At 47.1% G+C, this 24,327-nt stretch overlaps 2 protein-coding genes and 1 long non-coding RNA gene across 10 annotated transcripts in view; 1 reads left to right on the forward strand and 2 right to left on the reverse strand.

The window, feature by feature from the left end:
• Positions 1-1,630, reverse strand: part of evla (Enah/Vasp-like a) — a 22,000-nt gene extending 20,370 nt beyond the window's left edge. Inside the window, exon 1 of the mRNA XM_062469791.1 lies at positions 1,222-1,630. Coding sequence (XP_062325775.1) covers positions 1,222-1,226 — 5 coding nt within the window. The 5' untranslated portion in view covers positions 1,227-1,630. The remainder of the gene's footprint in view (positions 1-1,221) is intronic.
• On the forward strand, positions 636-2,057 carry LOC134026815 (uncharacterized). The gene is made up of 3 exons (XR_009931386.1): positions 636-837; positions 1,134-1,257; positions 1,577-2,057. It is a non-coding gene; the product is annotated as an uncharacterized LOC134026815 (long non-coding RNA).
• Positions 2,058-3,466: 1,409 nt separating this feature from the next.
• The window catches only part of eml1 (EMAP like 1), a 36,187-nt gene continuing 15,326 nt past the window's right edge, over positions 3,467-24,327 (reverse strand). For 4 of the 8 annotated variants that reach the window (XM_062469787.1, XM_062469785.1, XM_062469782.1 and 1 more), the window contains exons 2-23: positions 21,172-21,354; positions 19,751-19,883; positions 17,192-17,323; positions 17,012-17,040; positions 16,139-16,165; positions 12,422-12,551; positions 11,702-11,851; positions 10,003-10,072; positions 9,523-9,633; positions 8,215-8,310; positions 7,956-8,090; positions 7,223-7,322; positions 6,755-6,906; positions 6,190-6,315; positions 5,937-6,068; positions 5,703-5,770; positions 5,458-5,546; positions 5,206-5,303; positions 4,863-4,950; positions 4,641-4,736; positions 4,373-4,503; positions 3,467-4,194 (exon numbers count right to left, since the gene is read on the reverse strand). In XM_062469787.1, coding sequence (XP_062325771.1) covers positions 4,069-4,194; positions 4,373-4,503; positions 4,641-4,736; positions 4,863-4,950; positions 5,206-5,303; positions 5,458-5,546; positions 5,703-5,770; positions 5,937-6,068; positions 6,190-6,315; positions 6,755-6,906; positions 7,223-7,322; positions 7,956-8,090; positions 8,215-8,310; positions 9,523-9,633; positions 10,003-10,072; positions 11,702-11,851; positions 12,422-12,551; positions 16,139-16,165; positions 17,012-17,040; positions 17,192-17,323; positions 19,751-19,883; positions 21,172-21,354 — 2,402 coding nt within the window. In that variant the 3' untranslated portion in view covers positions 3,467-4,068. Of the gene's footprint in view, positions 4,195-4,372; positions 4,504-4,640; positions 4,737-4,862; positions 4,951-5,205; positions 5,304-5,457; positions 5,547-5,702; positions 5,771-5,936; positions 6,069-6,189; positions 6,316-6,754; positions 6,907-7,222; positions 7,323-7,955; positions 8,091-8,214; positions 8,311-9,522; positions 9,634-10,002; positions 10,073-11,701; positions 11,852-12,421; positions 12,552-16,138; positions 16,166-17,011; positions 17,041-17,191; positions 17,324-18,487; positions 18,536-19,750; positions 19,884-21,171; positions 21,355-24,327 lie in introns of all 8 variants that reach the window. The other 4 variants (XM_062469786.1, XM_062469784.1, XM_062469789.1 and 1 more) reach the window with 3 other exon arrangements.

Raw genomic sequence — 24,327 nt, forward strand, 5'->3', positions numbered from 1 at the left:
TGCATGGACGCACTGGAGGTGAATAAATCATGTTATAGAATCATCAGCTCCTCTGTTTCCTGCCACACGGCCAGTCATCTCATATTCCACTCGAGATTTAAGACGTCCCTTGAGTTCTGGGAAACACACACAGGACACCCGGAACGCTTCCAAAAAAGACAGAGGCAACATTCCAGCCACGTATGAATCACAGCCCGGGGATAAATGTGTTTGTTGAGTTACAGAACATACAGGTATGGCATTGCTGGTGTGAGAAGACAAACATCACAGCATAGCTTTGTCATGACAGACAAAAGCAAATAGACATGAAGATAGCTCACAGATCCACACAGAGACAGACACATTAGCTCCTGTAGTTGGTATGAGGGAATGTGACTGGGTTACGTGTGCCCACAAATAGCCCAGTCCTCCACCCAAAGCAGTGAGGGCTGAAGGAAGACCACATTCCCATTCCCTTCCACAGATCAGTGTGTGTGACCTAGCAGGGCACAGCCTGAGCTGTAAATCAACAGTCCCACAGGCTGATCAGAGACCAAAGCATCAATCAGTTGGAGTGACACATGAGAATTCTGAGAGATGTACTCAGGCTATACTGCTTGACGGCAGACAAACAATCCTAAAAATACAACAGATCCAGATGACAACAGGGTTTATTTAGGAACCGGACCTACTCTTACATGTTTTCTATAAAGTGTGATTGTGTGTGTGGCTATAGACAGTGTGAGATGCTCAAAAGGGTCATATGTGCGTCATCAGAGGCCTTAGTCGCCCCACCCCCTCACCTCTGCAATGCAAGGGGTTGTTGCTACATCAGTCATATTTACCATTCAATATCAGGTAAGCCGGAATGGCAAATTACATGAATGGTAATATTATCATGACAATAGCAAGGTCCTATAGACCACCCAATAGAACAAACAGCTATGGAATTGAAAACTCTTATAAGATGATTTGCAGGATGAAGACACAGCATGAAAAGCACGAAGATCGTGTGCCGACAAAAATGATCTGCTTAGTAATTTGCCATAGGTTGAGTGGCATGGTGTGATCATTATCTAAAACTACACCTATTGTACATATTCTGTTGTGTCTCTTATGGTTCATTCATATGTTGAAAAAATGCGCCTCACTAGGAAACATAGGATAGCCAACAGCATCATGTCGCTTTCCTACAAGTGACGCGGTCGGGCCGATCCAATGCACGCTGCAGAAGCCGCTTACCTCATTTTCTTGTCTCTTCTTCAAGGGGATGATGAGGTGAATATCGATATTTCAACTTTATATTAAGAGAAATGCCGTATAATTACCCCAGATAATACGCTGCAATATTAAACACTGCCTCTATATTGTGTTTTTCTAAATGGTAAACGCGGTGTCAGTCTGTAGCGGAGATGCTGTGCGAGATTCCAAGGCTTTTCTCCTTCTCTCGAATAAGCTTGGCGCGCCGTATTCTCTCCCTGCATGCGCCTATTCTTAATTCCATGTTCAAAAGATAGTCGTGGTGGTTGTCTCAATTAGAGGATGGTGAATTCTGGCTGACATCCGTCTCTCTGTTGCCATATTTCCTTCTCATCAGCGGCGGTGATTTGGTGAGGTGGGAAGACAGGAGAAATGAAACAGCGCTGTGAGGCGAGGGAGACCACAGCCCAATGCTGCCCACTTGCGTCGAACAAGCACACCTGGTCTCTCTATCTTTCTCTCCAACTCTCCTTGCTCTCTCTCTCTCTCTCTCTCTCTCTCTCTCTCTCTCTCTCTCTCTCTCTCTCTCTCTCTCTTTCTCTCTTTACCGTGTGTCTCACTATATCTGGACAATAAAAGACAAACAGCAATGAATTTTCACTCTCATAGTTTACTGTCGAACAAATGCTGTACAGTATCAGAATCGCAGATCAACCATGATCAGTCTTCGTGGCGTAGTGTTCAATATCGTTGTCCATAGACCTGTGTGCTAATTGAGCAGACATGCCAACTATGCAGGAATCTCACTTATCCTCCCTAAAGCAAACCAAATCATCTATAAAGAAACAAAAAGCTGTGTTAATAAAACAATTCCTTCAGAGTTACATTATCATTGTGGACATATTTTACACACCTGAACAGGTGTTATGTTGGTATGTTGTGTATGCATGCTTTATCATTTTCTAACAAACATGGCATGAAACTATTGACGACTTCATGGTTAAGAGTGGTACAGTAGCAGACAGAGGGAATTATTTAGGCTTGAGTCTGACTTTCAGCTCTCTGTACATCACTTGTTCTATTCATATAGATGCCAGGGAAAAGGTAAGAACTGGATACAAATCTCATCCAAAACTTGCATTCACAATACTGGAACTGGAACTATGGGCCACCTGGTGTTTACTTAGTTGACATAGTTTTGTGGTACAGTAATACAGAATTAGAAGTGTTTTGTTCTCTTTGGAATTCATCATTCTGAGCATCACTAGGCATCATTTGTTACCAGGTAAGTTATTAATTATGTTAAATCAAAATTACTAATCTACTACACTGTAGACTTATTTTCTGGACCTACAGAAGTGCAAACTAAAGGATATCAGAGATGCCATTCATCCCAGGAAGGGCAAGATCCTTCCCAGCTAATGAACATGGCAACCTCCTAGCAACAAACAAGTACTGTTAACAGTGGTCTGGTCCTCACACTCACACTTATTTACACACACTAGCACACAGCTATACAGGAAGTAATCACATAGGAAAACTGGGAACTCGGGATGTGACATAGGTAGGTAATTTGAGAAAAAGTAAAACATTTGGAAGCTGAGAGCTTTTGTGAATTGTAGGCCTACATGCCTCTCCGGTCTTTATATATACATATATAAAGCCATTTGGGATTTATACATGTAAAATATAGTGCATTTTATGATGAGGAAATGCAGATGTGACACCAATTACAACCATTTAGTCTGGATGGGCTTCAAGTGTATTTAGTCAGAAAGAGATCTAGATGGTATTCTTTAAAGCTTAGAGGTTGTGGTTATAGCCTAGTGGGACCTTTTGCAGAACAACTGGCTTGGTTTCAGTTTTTTGTAAATACATTTAACTGTGTTATTTTGACTTAAATATGTTCCTTCTGCCTTTAAAGGGATGGAAATGGAAATGACAGTCTGCTTCTGAAGTTGAAACAATTGGCTGGGAGGACAACATGCAATGTCCCAGATAGCTAGTAGGTAACATCAGAGAGACAATGTTAGGTGTACCAGGCATCTCACAAGGCCCAATCACAGTGTTTGGCCTGAACTAACTGCTGGGGGTTGACCTGACAGATGTCTACAAGATTCACACCATGATGAAATACTGATAAATCCATTATCATGTTTAATATTTTTCTACTCAAGAATCAGTGCTGTGTGTTTTTCCAATTCACATGATTTGACTATCTTACGATTTATTATCATGCACACCTACAGTAGGAAATAGAAGTGTATGTGTATTTTTTTATAGAGGAGTGTCAGTTGGACTAGACAGAGAAGCCATGACAAGCTTTGACAGGGAAGAGCTTATACTCCTAAGTTCATTGTGGTTTCCTGAGTAGTGAAATACAAAATTAGACAGAGTTTTAGAACAGTTAGAAAAAAGCATGGATAGATACTGCCCGATGCATGTACCCTATACCATTCCTCTAGTAGTAACACTCCTAAACCACTGGCCCTTTACAGTAGCACACCTCGCCCCAACAGACCAACAACCCCATACATCAACAACAAGCTTGTGTGGATTTCAGTGCAGGGGCCTTTGATCCACACATAGATCTGACCCGAGCCCCTAAGTGCCACTGTCAGTCAGTCTGTCTATCTTCCTGTCTGTCTGTCACTCATGTCTGTCTATCTTCCTGTCTGTCTGTCTATCTTATTGTCTGTCAGTCAGTCTGTCTTCTTGTCAGTCTGTCTGTCTTCTTGTCAGTCTGTCTGTCTTCTTGTCCGACAGTCTTAGTCCCCGTTGATCTGTCTGAAGATGTCTGTTTGTCAGTCAGTAATTCCGTCCATCTATCAGTTTATCTGCCTGTATGTCTCTTAGGCTGCCAGTATTTACAGCTCTCAGTCCATTCAATCACACTATCCTCCACTGCATGACACTCATGTCCTTCCCTCCTGTCGACACCAGACAGCTGTCATCATACAGGAAGTTGACGTTGGTCACATGACTGCTGTGCCCACTATACACATGGCTGGGAGCCTGTGAAAGACACAGAAGATCACATCAAGTTCACAGATGTTAGATCATGAAGTGGAGAATGACTGCAAAGAAAAATAGAGAATGAACACACATACAACCAATAAGTTAAATTTGACCCCCTCTCCCTCATGTTTAGGAATGTGTCGGACTATTATGGACATTTGACTCTGTATCTTACCCGGACTTGTGAGCAGGGGAAGGAGAAGAGGTGGACTTTGCCAAAGTCGTCTCCTGTTGCCAGTAGTCTGTTCTCATTGGACCGGCAGACGGCATTGATGTCTGTCCCATCTGAACCGTCAGGCCACAGCCCTAATCAGCACCAGGACACGAATCAGAGTGTTTTTAATGTATTATAAGCCAAAACATGTTGTTTATAAGTCCAGATCTGTTTTCCTGAGGACCAGAAGAAGAAGTTGTTGACATCTGAAGAGAGGAGAGTAGCTTACCGAAGACCTGGAAACCCAGGGTACAGGTGGAGGTGGCCCAGACAATGTCTCTAGTGGTCTCTACACTCACTACCTGCTTACACACCGAGGGGATCCCTGGACACACACACACACACAAACTTGATCAACTTCCAATAGACCCCATAAGTCCCCATAGGTAAGTAACACAGTATCTGTACTTGATTAGGAGTCGTTAAGTGAGATTTCAGTGAGCAGACTTACAGTAGAGGATCTCATAGTCCCCGGAGTTGGACACCAGGTACTGGGAGTCGACCGACCAGTCTAGGTGGGTGATGAAACTGGAGTGGCCCTGGGGGGGCAGGAAGGGGAAGGGTGGGATAGTTAGTGGGCTCGATCTGCACTTTTTATCTATGTTTTTTTGTTTCAACGTGAGCATCTTACAGTAAATACTGCAGTAACCTGAGTCCTCAGATACTCTGCATCAGTCTGACTCAGCTAGTTGTAGAGTGGGGTTGGTGTACTACAACACTGAACACACACTGAGGAGGTGTGTGGGTCCACGTCTGCGTGTGTGTGTGTGTATGTGTCTATAAGTAGCGCTCACCGAGCACTTTCCCACTCGGCTGTACTTCCTGCCGCTGTCAGTCACGGCGTAGATGTAAATGTAGTTGTCATGTGACCCAATGGCCAGGAAGTTGCCGTCTGCAGATGAACACAGGACAAAAGACAGGGATGAAAGTCAAAATAAACTTGATTTCCTGTAGGCTACTCTTTTTGATCGTCTCACTGCATTGAAAGCTACGAGCCAGAGTACGGTCTGGTACATGGAGCCTCTCTCTACATCACAGGGACTGACCTGGAGCGTAGCGTATGACTGACAGCTGCTCGTTACCATCTGTGTGGACGGTCACCAGATCCTTAGTCTCCGAGTCCAACACCAGCCACCTACGGGATTGGAAAACAACTCAACACTGATCTTCCTCGACACTTCGGGCTACCATTTCACGTTTAATACTAAAACCTACTGTACCTTGAAATTACGTTTTGATTATTGATATCGGTGCAAATGTGTACGATGAGATTCTTCTTTGTCTTTCTCACCTGCCTGTCTGCGTTCCTATGGCGACCACAGCTCCGGAGGGGTGGAAGCCTGCTGATTGAGCAGCGTCCTGGAACAGGAAGCAAGAAAAAGACAGCCAATTTTCATGTCAGGATTGTCAATCAATATCAATAAACCTTAAATAGCAACATATTGATCAGTAAAAACGATGAAGCTAATATCTTATGGTTGTAAAACTCAAACTTGGCCCCAGAGGTCTCTGCTGTCTTTCGTACCTCCATGGTCTTGTTCCAGAGGGGCTGATGGGTAGAGGCATTCCAGAGGCTGACCTGCCTGTCATGGCCACAAGTGAGGAAGTGATGAGTCAAGGGGTGGACAGCCAACCCCCACAGCTCATCTGTATGACCCTGGAGGAGAGAAGAGGAGAGCTCAGCAGACACACTGGCTCCACACACATGAATGTATTTACTTTACGTAATGCGTAAAGCTTGTGTGGGTTAGCAGGCCCAGTGGGTGCTCTGTGCCTACCTGTGTTATTGGGCTGAACTCCCCATCCAGACTTCCCTGGAGGACAAAGTTCTTGGTGGTTCCTATGAGCAGGCTCTCCCCCCGACCCTCCGCCACGGTACGGACTGGCCCGAACAGCTCCGGCACCTCACAGACACAAACACACCTCACTTCATCACAATAACAAATGGACTTTCACAGGGATATTGCCCACACATTAGTAGCACTCAGTGTGCAGAATCTCTCTTAATTTTTCTCATGGCCATGACCTTGCTCCAGCACAAAGGACATTCTACTGAGCATTATTACATATTTTCTGGGAATAATGGAGTCTGAGAGTAATAAGGAGATCAGGCCTGCAGCCATGTAAACTTCTACAAGCCTTGAGCAGCTAGAATCATGTTAGGGTTAGGTTGTAACTGTTTACATGAGGTGTCTCAGACAAGACTTAGTTGGAGTCCCTTTAAAACTCTTTGCTTGACTTACCTCACCAACCAAACAGGTGAACAGTGAAGACTCCATGAGAAAGGGCAACAAGATGAAAGGGCAACTAGGTAAGCTACATCTAACTTGCCCAGAGCCTTACCTCCACAGTCTGGATCTGCTGGTAAGCTCCGTCCCAGGAGACAAGCTTCCGGTCTTTTCCACCAGAGACCAGAGTGCCGTTCCTCATCATACACAGAGCAAAGATGCTGCCCTCATGAGCCCCTTGCACTGCATGGCTGATACGGTTAGTCCCTGTTAGCAAGGGAGGGAGGGGAGAGAGAGGAAGAGTAAGGGGGGGAGGGGAGAGAGAGGAAGAAAAGAGTAAGGGAGGGAGGGGAGAGAGAGGAAGAGTAAGGGAGGGAGGGGATGTAACAGAATATTGTTGATAAAGATGAGGGCAAGCGTTTGTTCATCACAGGGTCTGTGGTGTTTCCCCCCCGTTCCCACCACCACCACATACGCACACAGACATGCACCAAGGTCATGAACCCTACCCTCCTGACAACATTCACACAAAGAGCAGCCTAAGGAGTCAACATCACACACGTCATCCGCAGGGTTTCATTACCTTTCCCCCACACCAAAATGTTACCACTGGAGTCTCCAGTTATGGTGTCTCCATTTTCTGAAAAAGTCACACACAAGACAAACTTGGGCTTCTCCTGTTTCTGCAAGAAACATAAATATCAAAGCATCAAACACTTTGTAAACTTGAGAAAACAAACAGATAAAACAGATAGCATGTTCAAAAGCTAAGCAACACACATCTCTTATGATCTCTAGCAGGGCAGGCAATAAAGAACAATCGAATCTAGTCTGAAACTAAAGAGATGACTCAGCATGTAAGCACAAAGCCTAAGGAATGGAAATTTCCACATAATGTCCTTGCCTTAGTTATTAATAAAGAGTTCTTTATTAGGAACAAACTTCACTCTATGAGTACTACTCGTAACAATACCTTTCATTCACACCAGCACTTGGGATTATTGATGTAAGTATATCATATGCAAGGATGGTATAGAGCAGGAAGAATCAGATGGCACACGTGATTTGTGAGGAACACACAGATTTCCTCAGTGGATCTCTGGCTCAATCACCAGTAGTTTGGGAAAGTTCAGGAAAATCGAGGATAATGTGCTTTCTGACGCTTCCTTCCTTATCCACTTCCTGACTACATGACCAGGAGCCTCATTTATATAACTCATTTATACGTTTGTGCGAACGTACTCTTTTATGAATCTCACACACAGTTTTAGAAATGAGAGCCCAGGTGTGGTGAGACGAGAGCAGGGGAGCCGTACCTCAAACAGGCCCTGCTTCTTCCCCAGGCTGCCTTTCTCCAGGGTCCAGAAGCAGAGGTGGGACTTCCCACAGGTGACCAGGAGGCTGCTGTCCGTGGGGTGGAAGTCTGCAGCAAACACCGCCTCGTTGGAGCACTGGGACCGGACGCACGCACACACATACATGAGTCATGTTCACTTGACACATACATTGTAAGGTTTTCTGGAAATTTCATCAGCCCTTTTTTTGTCGATATTACGTATGTTCAGGTTGCCCTACCTTGACCTCAGCCTGCCGCTCCTCTCTCTGCCAATCCCAGACAGAGAGCACATGGTCGTTGGAGTCATCTACCACACACAAGCTGTTCCCTCCATTCTACAGACAGACAGACAGACATAAAGATCAATCCAGAAACATATCAATGGTGTCCTTAGCTTGATGGACTGAAGGTTGTCTATGTGAGTGTGTGGATGTGTGACTGCGTGGATGTGTGACTGCGTGGATGTGTGACTGTGTGGATGTGTGACTGCGTGGATGTGTGACTGTGTGGATGTGTGACTGTGTGGATGTGTGACTGCGTGGATGTGTGACTGCGTAGATGTGTGACTGTGTGGATGTGTGACTGCGTGGATGTGTGACTGTGTGAATGTGTGGATGTGTGACTGCGTGGATGTGTGACTGCGTGGATGTGTGACTGCGTGGATGTGTGACTGTGTGGATGTGTGACTGTGTGGATGTGTGACTGTGTGGATGTGTGACTGCGTGGATGTGTCCTTAGCTTGATGGACTGAAGGTTGTCTATGTGAGTGTGTGGATGTGTGACTGCGTGGATGTGTGACTGCGTGGATGTGTGACTGTGTGGATGTGTGACTGCGTGGATGTGTGACTGTGTGGATGTGTGACTGTGTGGATGTGTGACTGCGTGGATGTGTGACTGCGTAGATGTGTGACTGTGTGGATGTGTGACTGCGTGGATGTGTGACTGTGTGAATGTGTGGATGTGTGACTGCGTGGATGTGTGACTGCGTGGATGTGTGACTGCGTGGATGTGTGACTGTGTGGATGTGTGACTGCGTGGATGTGTGACTGTGTGGATTTGTGACTGTGTGGATGTGTGACTGCGTGGATGTGTGACTGCGTGGATGTGTGGATGTGTGACTGTGTGGATGTGTGGATGTGTGACTGTGTGGATGTGTGACTGCGTGGATGTGTGACTGTGTGGATGTGTGACTGCGTGGATGTGTGACTGTGTGGATGTGTGACTGCGTGGATGTGTGACTGCGTGGATGTGTGACTGTGTGGATGTGTGACTGTGTGGATGTGTGACTGCGTGGATGTGTGACTGTGTGGATGTGTGGATGTGTGACTGCGTGGATGTGTGACTGCGTGGATGTGTGACTGTGTGACTGCGTGGATGTGTGACTGCGTGGATGTGTGACTGTGTGGATGTGTGGATGTGTGACTGTGTGGATGTGTGACTGCGTGGATGTGTGACTGTGTGGATGTGTGACTGTGTGGATGTGTGGATGTGTGACTGTGTGGATGTGTGACTGTGTGGATGTGTGGATGTGTGGATGTGTAGCGTACCGACTTGGAGAAGGCCAGGCAGACCAGGGCCCTGTCGAAGAATCCTGTCCCCAGGACATGCAGGGTATTCAGGCTCACAGAGTCCCACACACGTACATGAGGAGGCAGCTGCTAACAGGACACACACACACTGTAAGCATGGAGGACACTCTACTGTCTATTAAAGTTAGCATTGAAATAAAACATCAGTAAATTACATGCTGACATCAAGATAGTACACTTTAGGTAAATACCAGTTAAAAAACTGGAAGCATTGATCGCAGGAGGACAAAAGGAAGAGTATTAGAGAGGTGCGGACAAGAGGTGGGATAAAAGAGGGGTAGAGTATTAGAGGTAGAGAGGTCAGGACAATGAGAAGAGTATTAGAGAGGTAAGGACAAAAGATGGAGTATTACAGAAGAGTATTACAAAGGTAGAGTATTAGAGAGGTAAAGTTTAAGAGAGTCTTAGACAGGAACAGATGCAGAAAATCTCTCTTACTTTGCCTTCAGAGGAGGTGCCTGCAACCTGTCCTGTTGCTATGGTAATCTTATCAGGATGGACAGCCAGGCTGGAGATTGTGAAACAGGTTGAAAGAGAGAAAGAGAGTAAGATAGAGATAGTATATTTCCACTATAACACAAACATTACACCTAAGATACAATGTCGACATCTTCGCTGGATAGTCATGACTCAACCATGACTCACCATGAGTCATCATGACCATAATGCTCACGACAGCTTAAAAAGAAAAGAAGCGTGCTTCAAAGCAAAACCCTTTCAGCAGTTAGACCAGACCTTCACTGGGACCTGTACTACCACACAGAGTTATGGTTGGAGCTTCAGCCGTAGAGATGGGTGACTATGTAAACATCCCTGACCAAAGGACAGAGAGCCAGAACCCAGGGGAGTCCTCCCCTCACTCAGGGAGGAGAGTGTACAGGATGGTGGCTGGGACCATGGCAGTCCTCTGCATCCTCCAGGCTTCTCTCAACATTATCCTGCGTCTGAGCCACAATAACACACATCCACCTGAGAATAACCAGGGACCCAAGACGTCGTGCCCTGAGGGATGGCGAAGGTTTCGCTCCAGCTGTTACCATATTGGCCCATTGCGTAGCGACTGGAATAGTGGCAGGGAGTACTGTAAGAGGGAAGGGGGAGACCTGGTGATCGTAAACAGCCCAGAGGAAAAGGACTTCATCAACATGTGTCGCAACGATGCATGGATTGGTCTGAAGAAAAATAGAAAAAGTGGGTTGATGTGGGTATATCATCTCACCCCTGCATACTGGGTATCCCCATCATCGATCATTGACACCGCCTGCGCGGTGTTTGGGCCAAACCAAGAACTCAGTTCATACTGTTCGTCTAACATCAGGCCTTTCTGTGAGAAACCAGACATATTATAATATTGCTTTTAAGTGCTATGATCTATCATGATATACTATGTGGCTATTATCTTAATATTGTGTGAATCACTTGTACTGTCAGTAGATACATTCACAATGCAGTTTGTTGGAATCCAGACTGATTGGCCTGGACCCAAACATTTATATTTTAAAAAATTTTGTATATCAACATATATATACATGTAAATCCATATATTTTTTTATAGAATCAGTATCTATTTTACAGAGATTATGTTTGCATTTTTTGTGCATTCGGCTGTTTAGGTTTTTACATTACTTAAAAGTGAACTGGATATGAAATCACAAAGACTGAATTAAATTACAATTTACAAAATGAGCATGTATAAGTGCTAGCATTTAGCTCAATAAATAGAAAATATCAGTACTTTTTCAGCATGAACATTTTTAAGTGAATGTGTGAGTCTGCTTGAATGTGTATTGGTGTGTGTGTGTGTGTCACCACTTGATGTCATCGATGTGTGCAGTGTAGTGTGAGCCTGCATGAATGTGTGTGTATTGGTGTTGTCACGGGTCACACGGTGTCTGAGCGCCGATCTGTGTCACCAGAATATTAGACGCACCTGTTTTGTGTTGACTTAATAGGATGGTGAAGTCTTATTCTTTGTTTTGTTATCGGCCGTGTGGCGTTTGCCCTTTGTTCTGTATCATGTTTATTTCTAAGTAAAGTTATTGTGCACTTTCATCCCGAAACGCAGACTCCTTGCCTGCTTTAACACAGGTGTGTGTGTGTCTCACCACTTGATGTCATCGGTGTGTGTGTGTCTCACCACTTGATGTCATCGGTGTGTGCAGTGTAGTGTCTCTGCAGCTGCTCGTCCACATTGTAGAGGACGACCACAGAGGCGATGAAGTACACCGTCTCCCCCGTGGGCAGCAGGTACAGGTTGGAACGACAGTCGCGACCACGGTAACCATACCTGAACACGGCCATTCTCAGGAAAAGACTTTCCTACCAAAGGACATGGACTGGACATACATCCATACGTGATTTACTAAATGTATACTGTATCCCAACTGTTCACAGTCATCTTGCACGTTAACAAGTAAGATCAGTATAAATGGTTACAATACAAAGTAGTTTGTAACAATGCTGTAGATTCCTATGATGATACGGTATCTATCATACTTTAATGTAACTTATTTGACCACACTGACTGCACCAACATAACTAACAAAGATAGATCTAAATGAATAAACTTCTTTGACAATTGACCATATTCCTCGAATCATTCAATAGATCACCATATAACAGAACAACTGTAGCTGTGACGTCTATGATGGTGTACATTCATACACTTACAAGCAAGCACAAAACATTAACTTCCTTATTCTATACAGGTCTCCCATACACACACTCCCACACACACCCACACACACTCTGACACACACACACACACACACACACACACACACACACACGCACACACACACACACACACACACACACACTCTCTCTGACACACACACACAAGTGTATGGAAGGATACACCCAGTCCAGTTTGAGTTTCCTGCTCGGCAGTTCAGCCTTGGCCTCCAGGCAGTAGGTGTCTAGCTGATCCTTGGGCAGGTACATGGTGATGGGGCGCCCCTTCAAGTACATTTTCACATAACCCTCCTCTAGAAGAATAACAACACACGTTCAGAGTACAGCCAAGAGTACAGGCGCCTGATGGACAACAACAGGCTCTTCAAACGTGCTCAGTTCTGTATGCGAGGTATGAATTGATGAAGATAATGGGATTTACAGAGTGGTGAGTGGTGATGGAGAGGAATGAGTAAGAATGAGAGAGTACGAAAAACAGGATGTGGAGTAATCAAAAAGAGATGTTATGAAAGGATGATCAGTCAAGAAATATTAGCTTTTGAAAGGCTTTTTATTAGTTATTTCAAATTCTGATGACAGTGAAAAACAAAGAGAAGTCTGTGTTATTGAGAAGCTTTACGGCGCTTGAACAGACAGGACTTGACGGATGGTAAAGTTCAGCAGAAGAGAAAGAACAAAACAATCAAACAGTCAAACAATAAACAACATCACTAAATAGAAACATGCCGATGTTTGTCAAGCAAAAACATGCCAAAAACACAAGATAACGTGAGACAAAAAGTAAAGAAGAAGTGTTTTCACATTCCTAGCTAGAAGAGTCCACAGCTCACAGAGGCTAGGAAGGGCCCAGCTGACAGAGAGAAATCTGTCTCATCCTGACTTCCCTGGACACATTTCATAACAGCACCAAACATTACAGCAGAGATCAGAGTTGCCATCTAGCTGGTCCTGACTCTTTGCCTCAGTAGCAAATCTGGAAGTACTGGCTGGGTGATTTGATTGGAGTACGGTAGCTGGGCGTGTCTAGAGGGGAATATGAGGATTGGCTGGCAGACTTCTTCAGGGGGAGGGTGAAGGTGGGAGGCTTCCTCACTGGTGCCTTAGCCCCGCCCTTTTCTGACAAAGGGGCCGCTTTGGACACGGGCGGAGACAGAAGGGTGGGGCGGCCAGAAACGGTGACAGTGCATGATTTGGGCGTGTCTGCTGGTCCTGCCCGCTTGGAGGGGCGACTGAGATAGATCTGGACTGTGACTGGAGAGGAACACAGTAGGGAGAGTTGGAGAGGGCCATATGGGTGAAAGGAGAAGGGGTTGGCAGAACAGAGTTACTGACGTTAGATGTCTGGAATAAACAAACCATCTGCTACATCGGCTATCAGCACTACCACGTAGAAACAAGGCAATGCCAGTCACCAAACGAGCCATCTAGGGAAGCTTCAGGCTAGGGGGGTTCAGGTGGGATCTGAACTGAATACATGTCTTTGTTGTCTGTTTTATGATTAATTTTTGGTGTTTGTTTTGGCGTTCCCAGGCCAGTCGAGAGACATAGTCCCTCCAGCGTGTCCTGGGTCTTCCCCGGGGCCTCTTCCCAGGGCCCGGGGGAATTTGAATTAAAAAAAAACAAATTATAGTATCGATATTTTAACAGCTTCATAATCTGTTGTGACGTAAATATTCGACACAGTTGCTTCACAAAGTAAAAACACCACGGTTCTGTGCTCAGGCTAACGCAAGAGCTGCGCAAAAGTTTAATAGATGAACAACCCCAATCTATCCGGTTTGATCATCCTCAAGACCCTGTAGGGAGGGACAAAGTCTGGACTTTGAGGTTAAACTACTATGGATTTAAACTCTTAGGGCCCGATCTTGCACCCAGCGCAATTGACTTTGTCAACGACGCAAGTATCATTCTTAGTTTGCACTCGACGCAAAGCGGACTTTTCCCTCCACAGACGCACGTCGAAATGACCTTGCGCTCCCGTGGGCGGTTCAGCGAAAAAGGAGGCGTGTTCCGGCGCAAACGTTCCCTGGTGCTATTTTGCAGTTTCCGAAAAACAATTCCGCCACTGACCAGGAAAAACGTGGTCTAAAGTCAATGGCGCATTATTCAGATGCTATTTTAAGGGCGCAAGCTTGGTCCTTGCACACTGCTGGCGAGGCCAGGGTCTTCTTTCTGCAAAGCTACGTTACATTGTTTTGATTTATGGCGTGTTACATTTCTTCAATGATTATAAAAAGATGTTCATGAGAAATCTCTATGTATGTGAACATGATTTGTAACAATTGTGGCGATTTTCTCCCACGCCTGTTTAACCGAAGCTAATTTGGGTGGGTTTCTTCTCCCATCTCCATCAGAATCAGAATTCGGTTTATTCGCCATGTAGCCTATGTTACACAAACACGGAATTTACTGTGGCAGGAAGGTGCAAACAATAAACATACGGGTCTTAAATTAAGTAAAAAAGTACAATAGTTAAACTAATTCCAAGAACTAAACAATTTAAAAAATAAAATATAGGGTAGGCTATATAAAAATAAGAATAAGAATTTGAATGAGCAGCATGAGCGGGCAATTTCGTGCAATGAGAAAACTGCTCTGCCTTTCCCATACAATGTCACTTATCTATCTGTTACGGCCCTGACTAGAACGTCGGTCTCCTTGGCTGTGAACCGCTCCTGGCGTGCGCCTGGCAAATCCGCCGTTATAATAGCAATCCGCCATGGAACAAGCGCTGCTCTTAAAGGGAATGTGAGATGACGCTCTGATTGGTTTATTGCACGTTACGCCCAAACCACACCCATTAGTAATGTAGCTACTTCGGACCTACCCATTTTAGATTTGCGTCAGGCAAAGTCATTTATCCCGCCGGCAAAATAGCAACCGAGCCGGAGTCCCGCCCACAAAGTTACTTGCGCTTTGCGTTTTGATACTTGCGTTTCAGATCGTCAAAATAGGGGGTTAAAGTCTTTCCCAAACAAGGGTCTTTTTTAGTTTCTCCAGATGACACTTCTGAAGGCTGAAAATGAGGATATAAGGAAGCCTTGTAGTGCAAATGGTCCAGTGAGATTAGATGATCAGAGCCCCGTCAGATCTATCTGGGTGTTCTGAAGAGAGGCCGCTAAGAACGCAGGAGGAAGGAATGAAAACCTTTTATGTGGTTTCTATGGTGACTGAGACCAAGCGCTGGGTGCAGTGGGCTGTGGCTTAGCAAACAAGCACACACACACACACAAACACACACACACACAAACACACACACACACAAAAACACACACACACACGAGAGAGTGGCAATTTGGGCTTAAGCTGAAGTAGGCTAGCAACACTGCAATCAATAACTACACGCACAATCAGGCCAGGCCACTCAGTGTGGATTAGAGCCTTTCAAAGTGTTTTGGAATGTGTGTGTGTGTAAGTGTGTGTGTATTTATGAGTGTGTGTGTGTGCCTGTGTGTATGAGTGTGTATGTGTGTTAGTCCACTTGTGCAAATGTCTAGTGTTGCGGGTAGAGTTACTAACACAGTCAGGTTTGTCCACCCTACTCCAACCCTTGTCCAAGAACAGCTCTCTGTGCATAGGATTTGTGTTCACTAAGGCCAGGTCAGATACTTACACAGGACAACTAAGATAACTAACAGTTATCTTAGTTATCTTAGCACCTGGAGTCCCATAGACTCCAGGTGCTAAGATCCTAATTCAGACCAGTCATGTGTATCTGCATACTACTGTGTTTATTTCACTTGTGGCACTGTGATACAACTTTTTGCCCTTAGAGGGCAGTGAGGGACAGAATATGGACCAGTTTAAGGCCTTTCAGTGGTATCATGTCCAGAGAGCTGTCCAGGTGAGGGGGTTAGGGGACAAGGGGACAGGAGCCTACCTTTGCAGTGGGTGACACGTCGCATCCCTTGTCGGATGAGAGAGAGACAGAAGGTCCAGGTGAGCATGGACTTACGTTCCTGGTCACCCTGATATGGAACTTCTCCCTACTTTCCCCTGGTGTCATATTGAATCTGCCGTAGTGATGCGGGCGCAGTCTAGTGTATGTCCCTGTTAGTGATCTCCTCTTTAGAAAAACCATGAGAGATGTTTGAAGTGATCGAATACAATATTATGTATACGATAAGACGTAAATGTGTCCAAATACGGCCATGGATATCTGCATCTTCCCCCTGGCAGTGTTGGTTCTAGGAACCAAACTGAACCACACTGTGGTGGAGTCACATGTTATGTTAGTAGGACCTTGTTGGTCACAGTTGTGGTGGGTTCACATCGTAACCTCCCCTGCTGTCTGCCACAGACCCTGACACTGTCCCCGCACACAGTCCCTGACACAGTCCTTGACACTGTCCCTGACACAGTCCCTGACACAGGCAGGGGGCATGAAGGAGGAGCAAGCTCGGACACTTTTAGATAACTGCCCCTCAATATGTTCTTTGTAAACAAAACAAAAACATTCAAAACACACAAAAATTATATAAAGCTAAAACAAATATTCAAACTGAAATCATGATCAGATTATATAATGAGAAAAGGATTAGTGGATGGTTGATGAATGACGGAAGACTGTCAGAAGGTGAAGGACAATGCTGATTGGTTAACTAGGAAGGGGTGGCTGGTTATTGGCTAGAGGATCAAAGTTGATGGAACATTTATCATGTGATGACACACCACCTGTTGTCAAGCACACCACAGCACCAGGAAAAGCATTGCTCTGTTTCAGCAATACACTGGGATGAGTGCACTGGCTTACCTGTACTGAAGACTGGCTCCTTCGGCTTACTGCAGGGGACAGAGAATGGAGAGTCAACAGTGTTTCAGACAGTCCAGTCTGGCACCAATCATCACATACTGCAGGTGATCTTAACTCTCTCTCTCTCTCTGTCTCTCCATACTCCTCTCCATCTCTGTCATGGTAGCAGAGTTACTGTACCTTTCACTGGCTCGCTTGCCGCTGGAGTTGCTCCCGGTGGATCCGGCGCGTGTCCGGTTGTTCTTGCCATCGCCGTTGTCCTTCCGTGTGCCCGCCCCGACGTGCTCGTTGGAGTTGGCTCTCCGCACGGTGCTGTGCAGGCGGGAAACACAGCGTCACACAGCGTCACACAACGTCACACAACGTCACACACCGTCGCACAGCGTCCGAGGAACCTCCATACGGAACTATACAGCATGGGCTGGAGGACTGTGACCACAGAGAGATCACTTCCAACAGCCTTTTATTTGTTAAAACACTCTTGTTTTCACTTCACCCCACGGTCTCCAAGGTTACTGAGTCAATATCACAGTTTGGACCATCCTTATAATCCAGATGGCGAGATAAACAGTTGGAGGGCGAGAAATTGGTGACGAGAGAGAAATGAGAGTGACAGAAAAGGGAAGAGAGGGAGGGGGAGAAAAACGAAAAGAGAACGGGGATGGAGTGAGAGAGACACTTGAATAGAGCAACATTTCTGGTCTCGTGCCCCTGCTGCGAGGGGTGTGCTCATCTCTGTGGCAGCGATAGGGGGGCCGGGGGGCCGGGGGGCTGGGGGGGCGGGCTGCCCAGTCAGATGCCTGCCACAAAGGAAAGGCCCCCTGTCAGCACTTCATTGGCTCGCAGGCTCAGGTCTAATCCTTTCCACGTGAGCAGAGCCCATTCAGACCTGACTCTGTCTATCCCCCTGAAACAAGCGCTGTTTGTGTGTGTGGGAGTGGGTTTATATGTGTGTATTATGTGTGTGTGAGTGTGTGTGTGGGGGGGGGCTGTTTATCGGGGTAAGCCAGGCTAAGCTGCCGCTCTGTGGACAATGACTGTAGGTTGTTGGCCCTGGACCACAGGGGGGACGTGTGTTCTTTCAGCCTGTTGTGGTAAATAAGATCAGGTTCTCAGACTACCCAGCGTAAATAAACATGAATAAGAAGCTAATGCGGATGGGAGTCTAATCCTCACAGCAAAACTTTCTCTGTGTTTCGCCAGAGAAATTGATTTATACTTCCTCTGCCACTCATGTTACTGCTGGATAAATCAAGTGACAGGGAGTGTAGACCTACAGGGTGTGGAGGCCTGCAGGGTGTGGAGGCCTGCAGGGTGTGTTCACTCACAGAGCCTGAGGAGGAGCTGACTCACGACTGGGGATGACTTAGTTTTCACTCAGGGGAGGATGAGGAGATGAGGAGAAGGAGAGGAGGAGGAGACAGAGGAGGACAGAGGAGGATGTCACACTTTGACCTTTACCACAGCTGGTCTCACCTGAGGGGGACGTAGAGAAGTCTGGTGGAGCCAGACACGGAGGACAGACTGGACAAGAACAGACGTCAGGACAGACACGGGACAGAAGACAGGATGGCAGGAACAGGAGGAAGCAAGGCAGAGGCATGAGTCAGGACAGAAGGAAGGATAGACATACAAATACAGGACAAGTGACACACAAGTGAATTCCCTCTGCCTGTGTACACAGGAGGAGCCCTCTGGAAATGTTCACAGCTCCATAGGGATCCTGTTTGAGGTCGGAAAGAACCATTTAGGGTTCCAAACAGAACCTTGCAGAGCGGAAAACGTTTCTCTGTGTCGAGTGCAGGAGACACGGTCGGAGACAAAGGAAAAGAGAGAGAGGGAGAGAGAGAGAGAGGAAAAGAAAGACCAACAAGAGGAGGTCAACACGAGAGCCAAAGAGACAAACAACCGCCGCCAAGGTCAACAGAGACGCAGCGGTTGCTTCCTTAAACCCCTGGAGACGTCCTCTTCCGGAAGGATTACACTGACGTTAACACAGGCAGGAGGGGGAGGTCAAGTGTCTGTTCAATAGCGGCCACGAGTCAGTCCAGCAGCCAGTGCAAGAAGGCTGGGAGTGGCAGATGGGGAAGGCAGTAGCTGCTATTTGCATTTTGAGAGTTGGATACAGACTCCATAGTGATCTCCTGTCAGGAGCACTCCTATTGACACAGCCCCTAAGATAGCCTGGCCCTTGGGTCTGCTAGGGATCAGCTTACAGATATTGATTCAGCCTAGAGAGAGGTATTCGCTAACCTCCCTACACACACACACACACACGCACACGCTCTCTCAGAAAGTCTATAAGCTCATCTCTCTGTCTGATTATGATAATGTCATTCCGGCCGTGACCAGATATGGGCTACTATTGTCCTTCTGACAGAGAAGATGGATCACCTGCGCTTCCCTCATTACAACACACACACACACAACCCTCCCTGCCTCCCAGTCTAAATGCCAGAGCAGAAGAGCAGAGACAGTGTGACCGCGCTGTCCTTTCGTTGCTCTACCATGTTCTGAACAGCAGAGGCTCTGTCTGTGGAGGGGCAGTCATGAAGGAGGTCGAGGAGGAAGGAGCAGCCACAACCACACTGCTCCTGTACCCCGGGAGGCCATTCAACTGAGTTGATACACATATTTATTGACAATGAGACTTGACACAAGCAAAGGTCAGGTGAGCTCTGGTTCATTGACGAGAGAAGAGAATAAAATTGCGGAGAGGAGGGGATTTAAGGAATGCACCTTTTGTTAGACGGTGGGCCAGAGTCCTTCCGTCCACCAGAGGGCGATGGCAGAGTCCCGCCTCCTTTCTTTGGTAGGACTGTGCCATTGTTGACTGTTGGTCGCAAGGGCAGCGCGGGTATCATTGGTCTGGCTGTAGGACACAAACACACACAAACATGAGAGTCTAGCACATGCACGGAAATGCAGCTGGAGTCGGCTGGCTGCGACGTGGTTCGAGACGTCTGCAGCAGACGCCAGCAGAGCAGCCCTGGGGAACGCACAGGAGGCCTGTGTGTGTGCGAGAAACAGCAGCCATGAAATATTTATCACTGCAGATGAAGCTTCAAGGTTCTGTTATGGTTTGAGTAGCTGGCTTGGCTGCCTGGCTGCCTGGCTGCCTGGCTGCCTGGCTGCCTTGCTGCCCTGGCTGCCTGGGAGGCAGGCGTATGTGTGTGTGTATGTGTGTGTTTGTGGCTAAACACTACAGCATCTTGGCAGGACCGACCGGGAGACAACCCAGCAGTATTAGATCAAACAGTGTGGTGCAGAGAGAGTTTTGAGTCTGTGTGTGTATGTGTGTCAAGGCAGAGTATGAGTCAGCCTCTGTCTCCCAGGGGCTGAGAGAGACTAAACATGTGACAGCACTGACAGAAGAACCAAAGGAGGAGCAGAGGGGAAGAGAGGTAAAGAACAGAGGAGAAAACCCCAGAAGGTGAGGAAGAGTGGAGGAGAGGAAAAGGAAACAGCAGTGATAACAGTGCACTAAAAAGTGAGTGTGACAACATGTGAGGGATCAGGCCAATGACAGAGGGACCAGACACACAGAACTGCCATGCGAGGCGCTAGCCTGCCCATCAGGAGCCACTTGGGGTTCAGTGTCTTGCTCGGGGACCCTTCGACACATGGCCTGGAGGAGTCGAGGATCGAACCTCCAACCTTGCGATTGGTGGACGACCCTCTCTACCCCCCGAGCCACAGCCGCCCCATGGTGCAGTGATCAGGCCAGTCTCAGTGTTGAGTGTTTGCAGGAAGCCTGTGTTAAGTGGCCTACCTGTCTTCCCAGCATTGCCGTCTGCTGAGGGGGACTTTCTCATCCCTGCCACCTCTAGCGCACACACGTACACAACACATGAGAGGAGGACAGGAAGAGGGAGAAGAGGAGAACATGAGGTCAGGAGGAAGAGGACGAGGAGAAGATGAGGAGGAGGAGGGCAGTAGGTGGAAAAGGATGAGGTGAAAGAGGAGAGGAGAACCATGTTATGGGTCTGAACGAGGAGAGACTAGACCAGGTGGAGACATCTCCAGGAAGCTGAGAGTTCAGTAGGAGACTCAGGCAGAGACAGAGGGAGATAAAGAGAGGAGAAAGGCAAAAAAGGACCGTAAAGAGACGTGTGTGTGTCTGTGTGTGTTCCTGGTTTCTGTGTGTGTGTGTGTGTTACCTTTGGTGGGCCCTCTGCGTGTCTGCAGGGTCTGCTGCTCCTCTGAGGTGTTGAGCCTCCGGACCACGTCGGCCAGGGCTGACTTGAGCAGCTGGATCTCATCCTCCTGCATCTGGACCCTCTGCTCCAGAGAAGCCAGACGGTCCGTCACCTCCATGCTGCTGGTAGCAGACGCGCTGTCATCTGCACACACACACACACACCACATGAATTGATTTACACTCGATAACATACACATGCACACATACACACACGGATATAGGGCTAATTCTGACCCTCTGCTACACTGGTGCAAAGCAGTCTGTCAGCTACGTAGGCTTAAACTACACCGTCATCTAGATACACACACGTGCACACATGCACACTCACACACATACACACATCACACCACACACACCTAAATAATGAGCCCAATATGTTAAATCTGTTCACTATTACGTCCGTGTGTCTGTCTATATGCAGCTGTATATTTATGAGCTTGTCTCATCATGGTAATATTCTGCCCGTCAGTCCTGGAGTCTGGAAGCTCCCGCTACGGGGTGTGTCAGCTCCAGGGTCGAACCCACACACAACGTCATGTCAGAGGCACGCGCCTGGTGATGACCATGATAAGGATGATGAAATATGCATGCAAATTACTTTTGTGTTTCTCTGGAGACCTGTAATAACTGCCTGATGAATTATGCAGGGTGTGTGTGTGTGTGTGTGTTCAAAGGGGTAAGGAGAGGGGGTGGGGGTGGGGGGGTTGCAGCTGTTAATGAAGGAAAACCACATGAGTGTTTGTATCATGTAGGTTCTGGCCTCAATCAAGACTGCCTGGTCAAAGATAAGCTCTGGAGTCTGGAGAGGAAACTAAACAGCATAATGTGTGATCTCCATTAATTTCACAGACAAAATGAACACTGGAATGAAACTGCTAAAAGTAAGTTATTACTGTAAATAGAGTAAATAAAGGCAGGAAGATTGGAGGATAATGAGGAGAATATTAGGAGAAGCTGGAGAGGAGATGTGTGAATGTGAGAAACAGCACACTAGTAGGCTACAGGGGAGGCTGGGACAGCACTCACTCACTCTCTCTCTCTCTCTCTCTCTCTCTCTCTCTCTCTCTCTCTCTCTCTCTCTCTCTCTCTCTCTCTCTCTCTCTCTCTCTCTCTCTCTCTCTCTCTCTCTCTCTCTCTCTCTCTCTCTCTCTCTCTCTCTCTCACACACACACACACACACACAAACCTAGAGAGTTCCCGTGGCCTCCATCCACCCTGATTTATATTCATCTGGCATCCTCCGTTAATGATTACAGCCATTACTGTACCTTAGAGACCAACGCTCCACTGGAGACCGGAGGGGGGCTTACTGCCCAGTGCTCAACTGGGGCGGGGGGTTGGGGGCCGGGGGGGAGGGGCGTTCATCCTCCCCACCTTTCAGCCACACACAAGGCTCAGCAGAGAACTTCATTAGAGGCCATGGGTCGGAGTTAGGACACCGCTATACGAGTTAGGACTCCTGTCTGACTCTAGGTGAAGAGGAGCTTCTGGATCTTTAGAAGCTGCTTGGCCCGGGGTCGTGGAGGTCAGTGAGAAAGGAAGCTGCTGTCTGGAGACAAAGGCCCAGTCTGAGACAGAAGCTGCTGGATGGAGCCTGGAACCCTGCTCTCCAACCACACTACAGAGAGACAGCACTAACACTAGAATTGAAAAGATACAACTGCTGACACAATCACCTGTTATCACTAGCCCGACATCTCCACTGGATACAGCAAAATAGTTGGACACCCGTATTCTAGTAGAGGTGGAGTGTAGTCTTTGCAAAGCTGACTTCTACTGTGGTTCCTCCTGGAATCCCTGTCTGTCAAACAGCACCCCCAGGAAGTCAACAGGAAGTGTTAGTGCTTCTTTGTGCCTCTAAGCGGGGTGTAGGGCAGTGCGTCACAACCGGACATAGCAGGCAAAAGTGCGTTCAAACAAAGAAACCGGTTTATTCACCAACAAAAAAAAGTATTTCAGGAAACAAACATAAGTTATTTTAAAGCAAAACATAGGCTTCATAAAGTTGCTCCTCATTTAGATCCTACGAACGATATACGCAAGATAAAAGTTCCTCTGGCATCGAACTCAGTTTGTGCCAGGTACGCTCCCCCATGCTTGGTGTGTGTCCCCACTCTTTTGTACTCTCTCTCTCTCCCACACCTGAGCTCCCGCTTCAATCAGAGGACTGAGGCATTTGCGCCTGTCTGCGTGGGGCATTGTGGGAGACGTAGTTCTCCCGTCAGCCATCCTGTGGCCTGGTAGCCACTCCTGAAGAGAAACACCCCTCTACCACACGTCCTCTCCTGATGCCACACTGATGCCACGCTGTCTTGTCGGATTCCTTTCTAGACACAAGAAGATGAGGCTTTCTCCTCTTAACCCCTCCACACACCCTTTCCCCCTTTTACAAGCTTATTACCACACACACGTACAATGCACACTCGAATACAGTACACTCACAGACATGCACACATACACACCATTTCCCCCTCTGTTCTTCGGGTGCAGGACAGTGGGCAGGGATGGGATGAAAGCATGCAGCATGTGGCAGCTTCATGATCAAAGCACAGGAGACTCTCTTTATGTCTTTGTGCCTCACTGCCACCTCATGAATAAAACATGAAACGCTCTTTAACTCCACAGAGCCTCTGTCTAGCTGACTCACTCTGCCTCGGCGTACCCCTACAGCTGAGGTGTGTGTGGCGGGTAAAGAGAGAGAAGAGAAGACAGGAGAAGAGAAGAGGAGAAGCAATGAGATTTTAAAAAACTGACATTGTCAGTCTCATCCTTCCTGAGGTCAGTGAGGGGGTCAACCAGTTATAGCCACACAGCAACACCCACTTTCTCTCCATCTCTCTCATCTCTCTCTCTCTCTCTCTCTCTCTCTCTCTCTCTCTCTCACTCTCTCTCTCATCTCTCTCTCTCTCTCTCTCTCTCTCTCTCTCTCTCTCTCTCTCTCTAATCTCTCAAATTTTTCACACTGACAATGAGGCCTGTGGCCACATCAACCACTCTCCTCCCTCCCTCCCTCCATCCTCCTCCCTCCATCCCCTCCCAGGGAGCTGATTCCCTCCATCTCCACGAGCCTCGCCCTAACAGCTGAGCAGGGGCTGAGGTTTTCCCGCTGACTCAC

This window comes from Osmerus eperlanus, chromosome 9, assembly GCF_963692335.1.
Source record: "Osmerus eperlanus chromosome 9, fOsmEpe2.1, whole genome shotgun sequence".
In the NCBI taxonomy this organism is placed as follows: Eukaryota; Metazoa; Chordata; class Actinopteri; order Osmeriformes; family Osmeridae; genus Osmerus; species Osmerus eperlanus.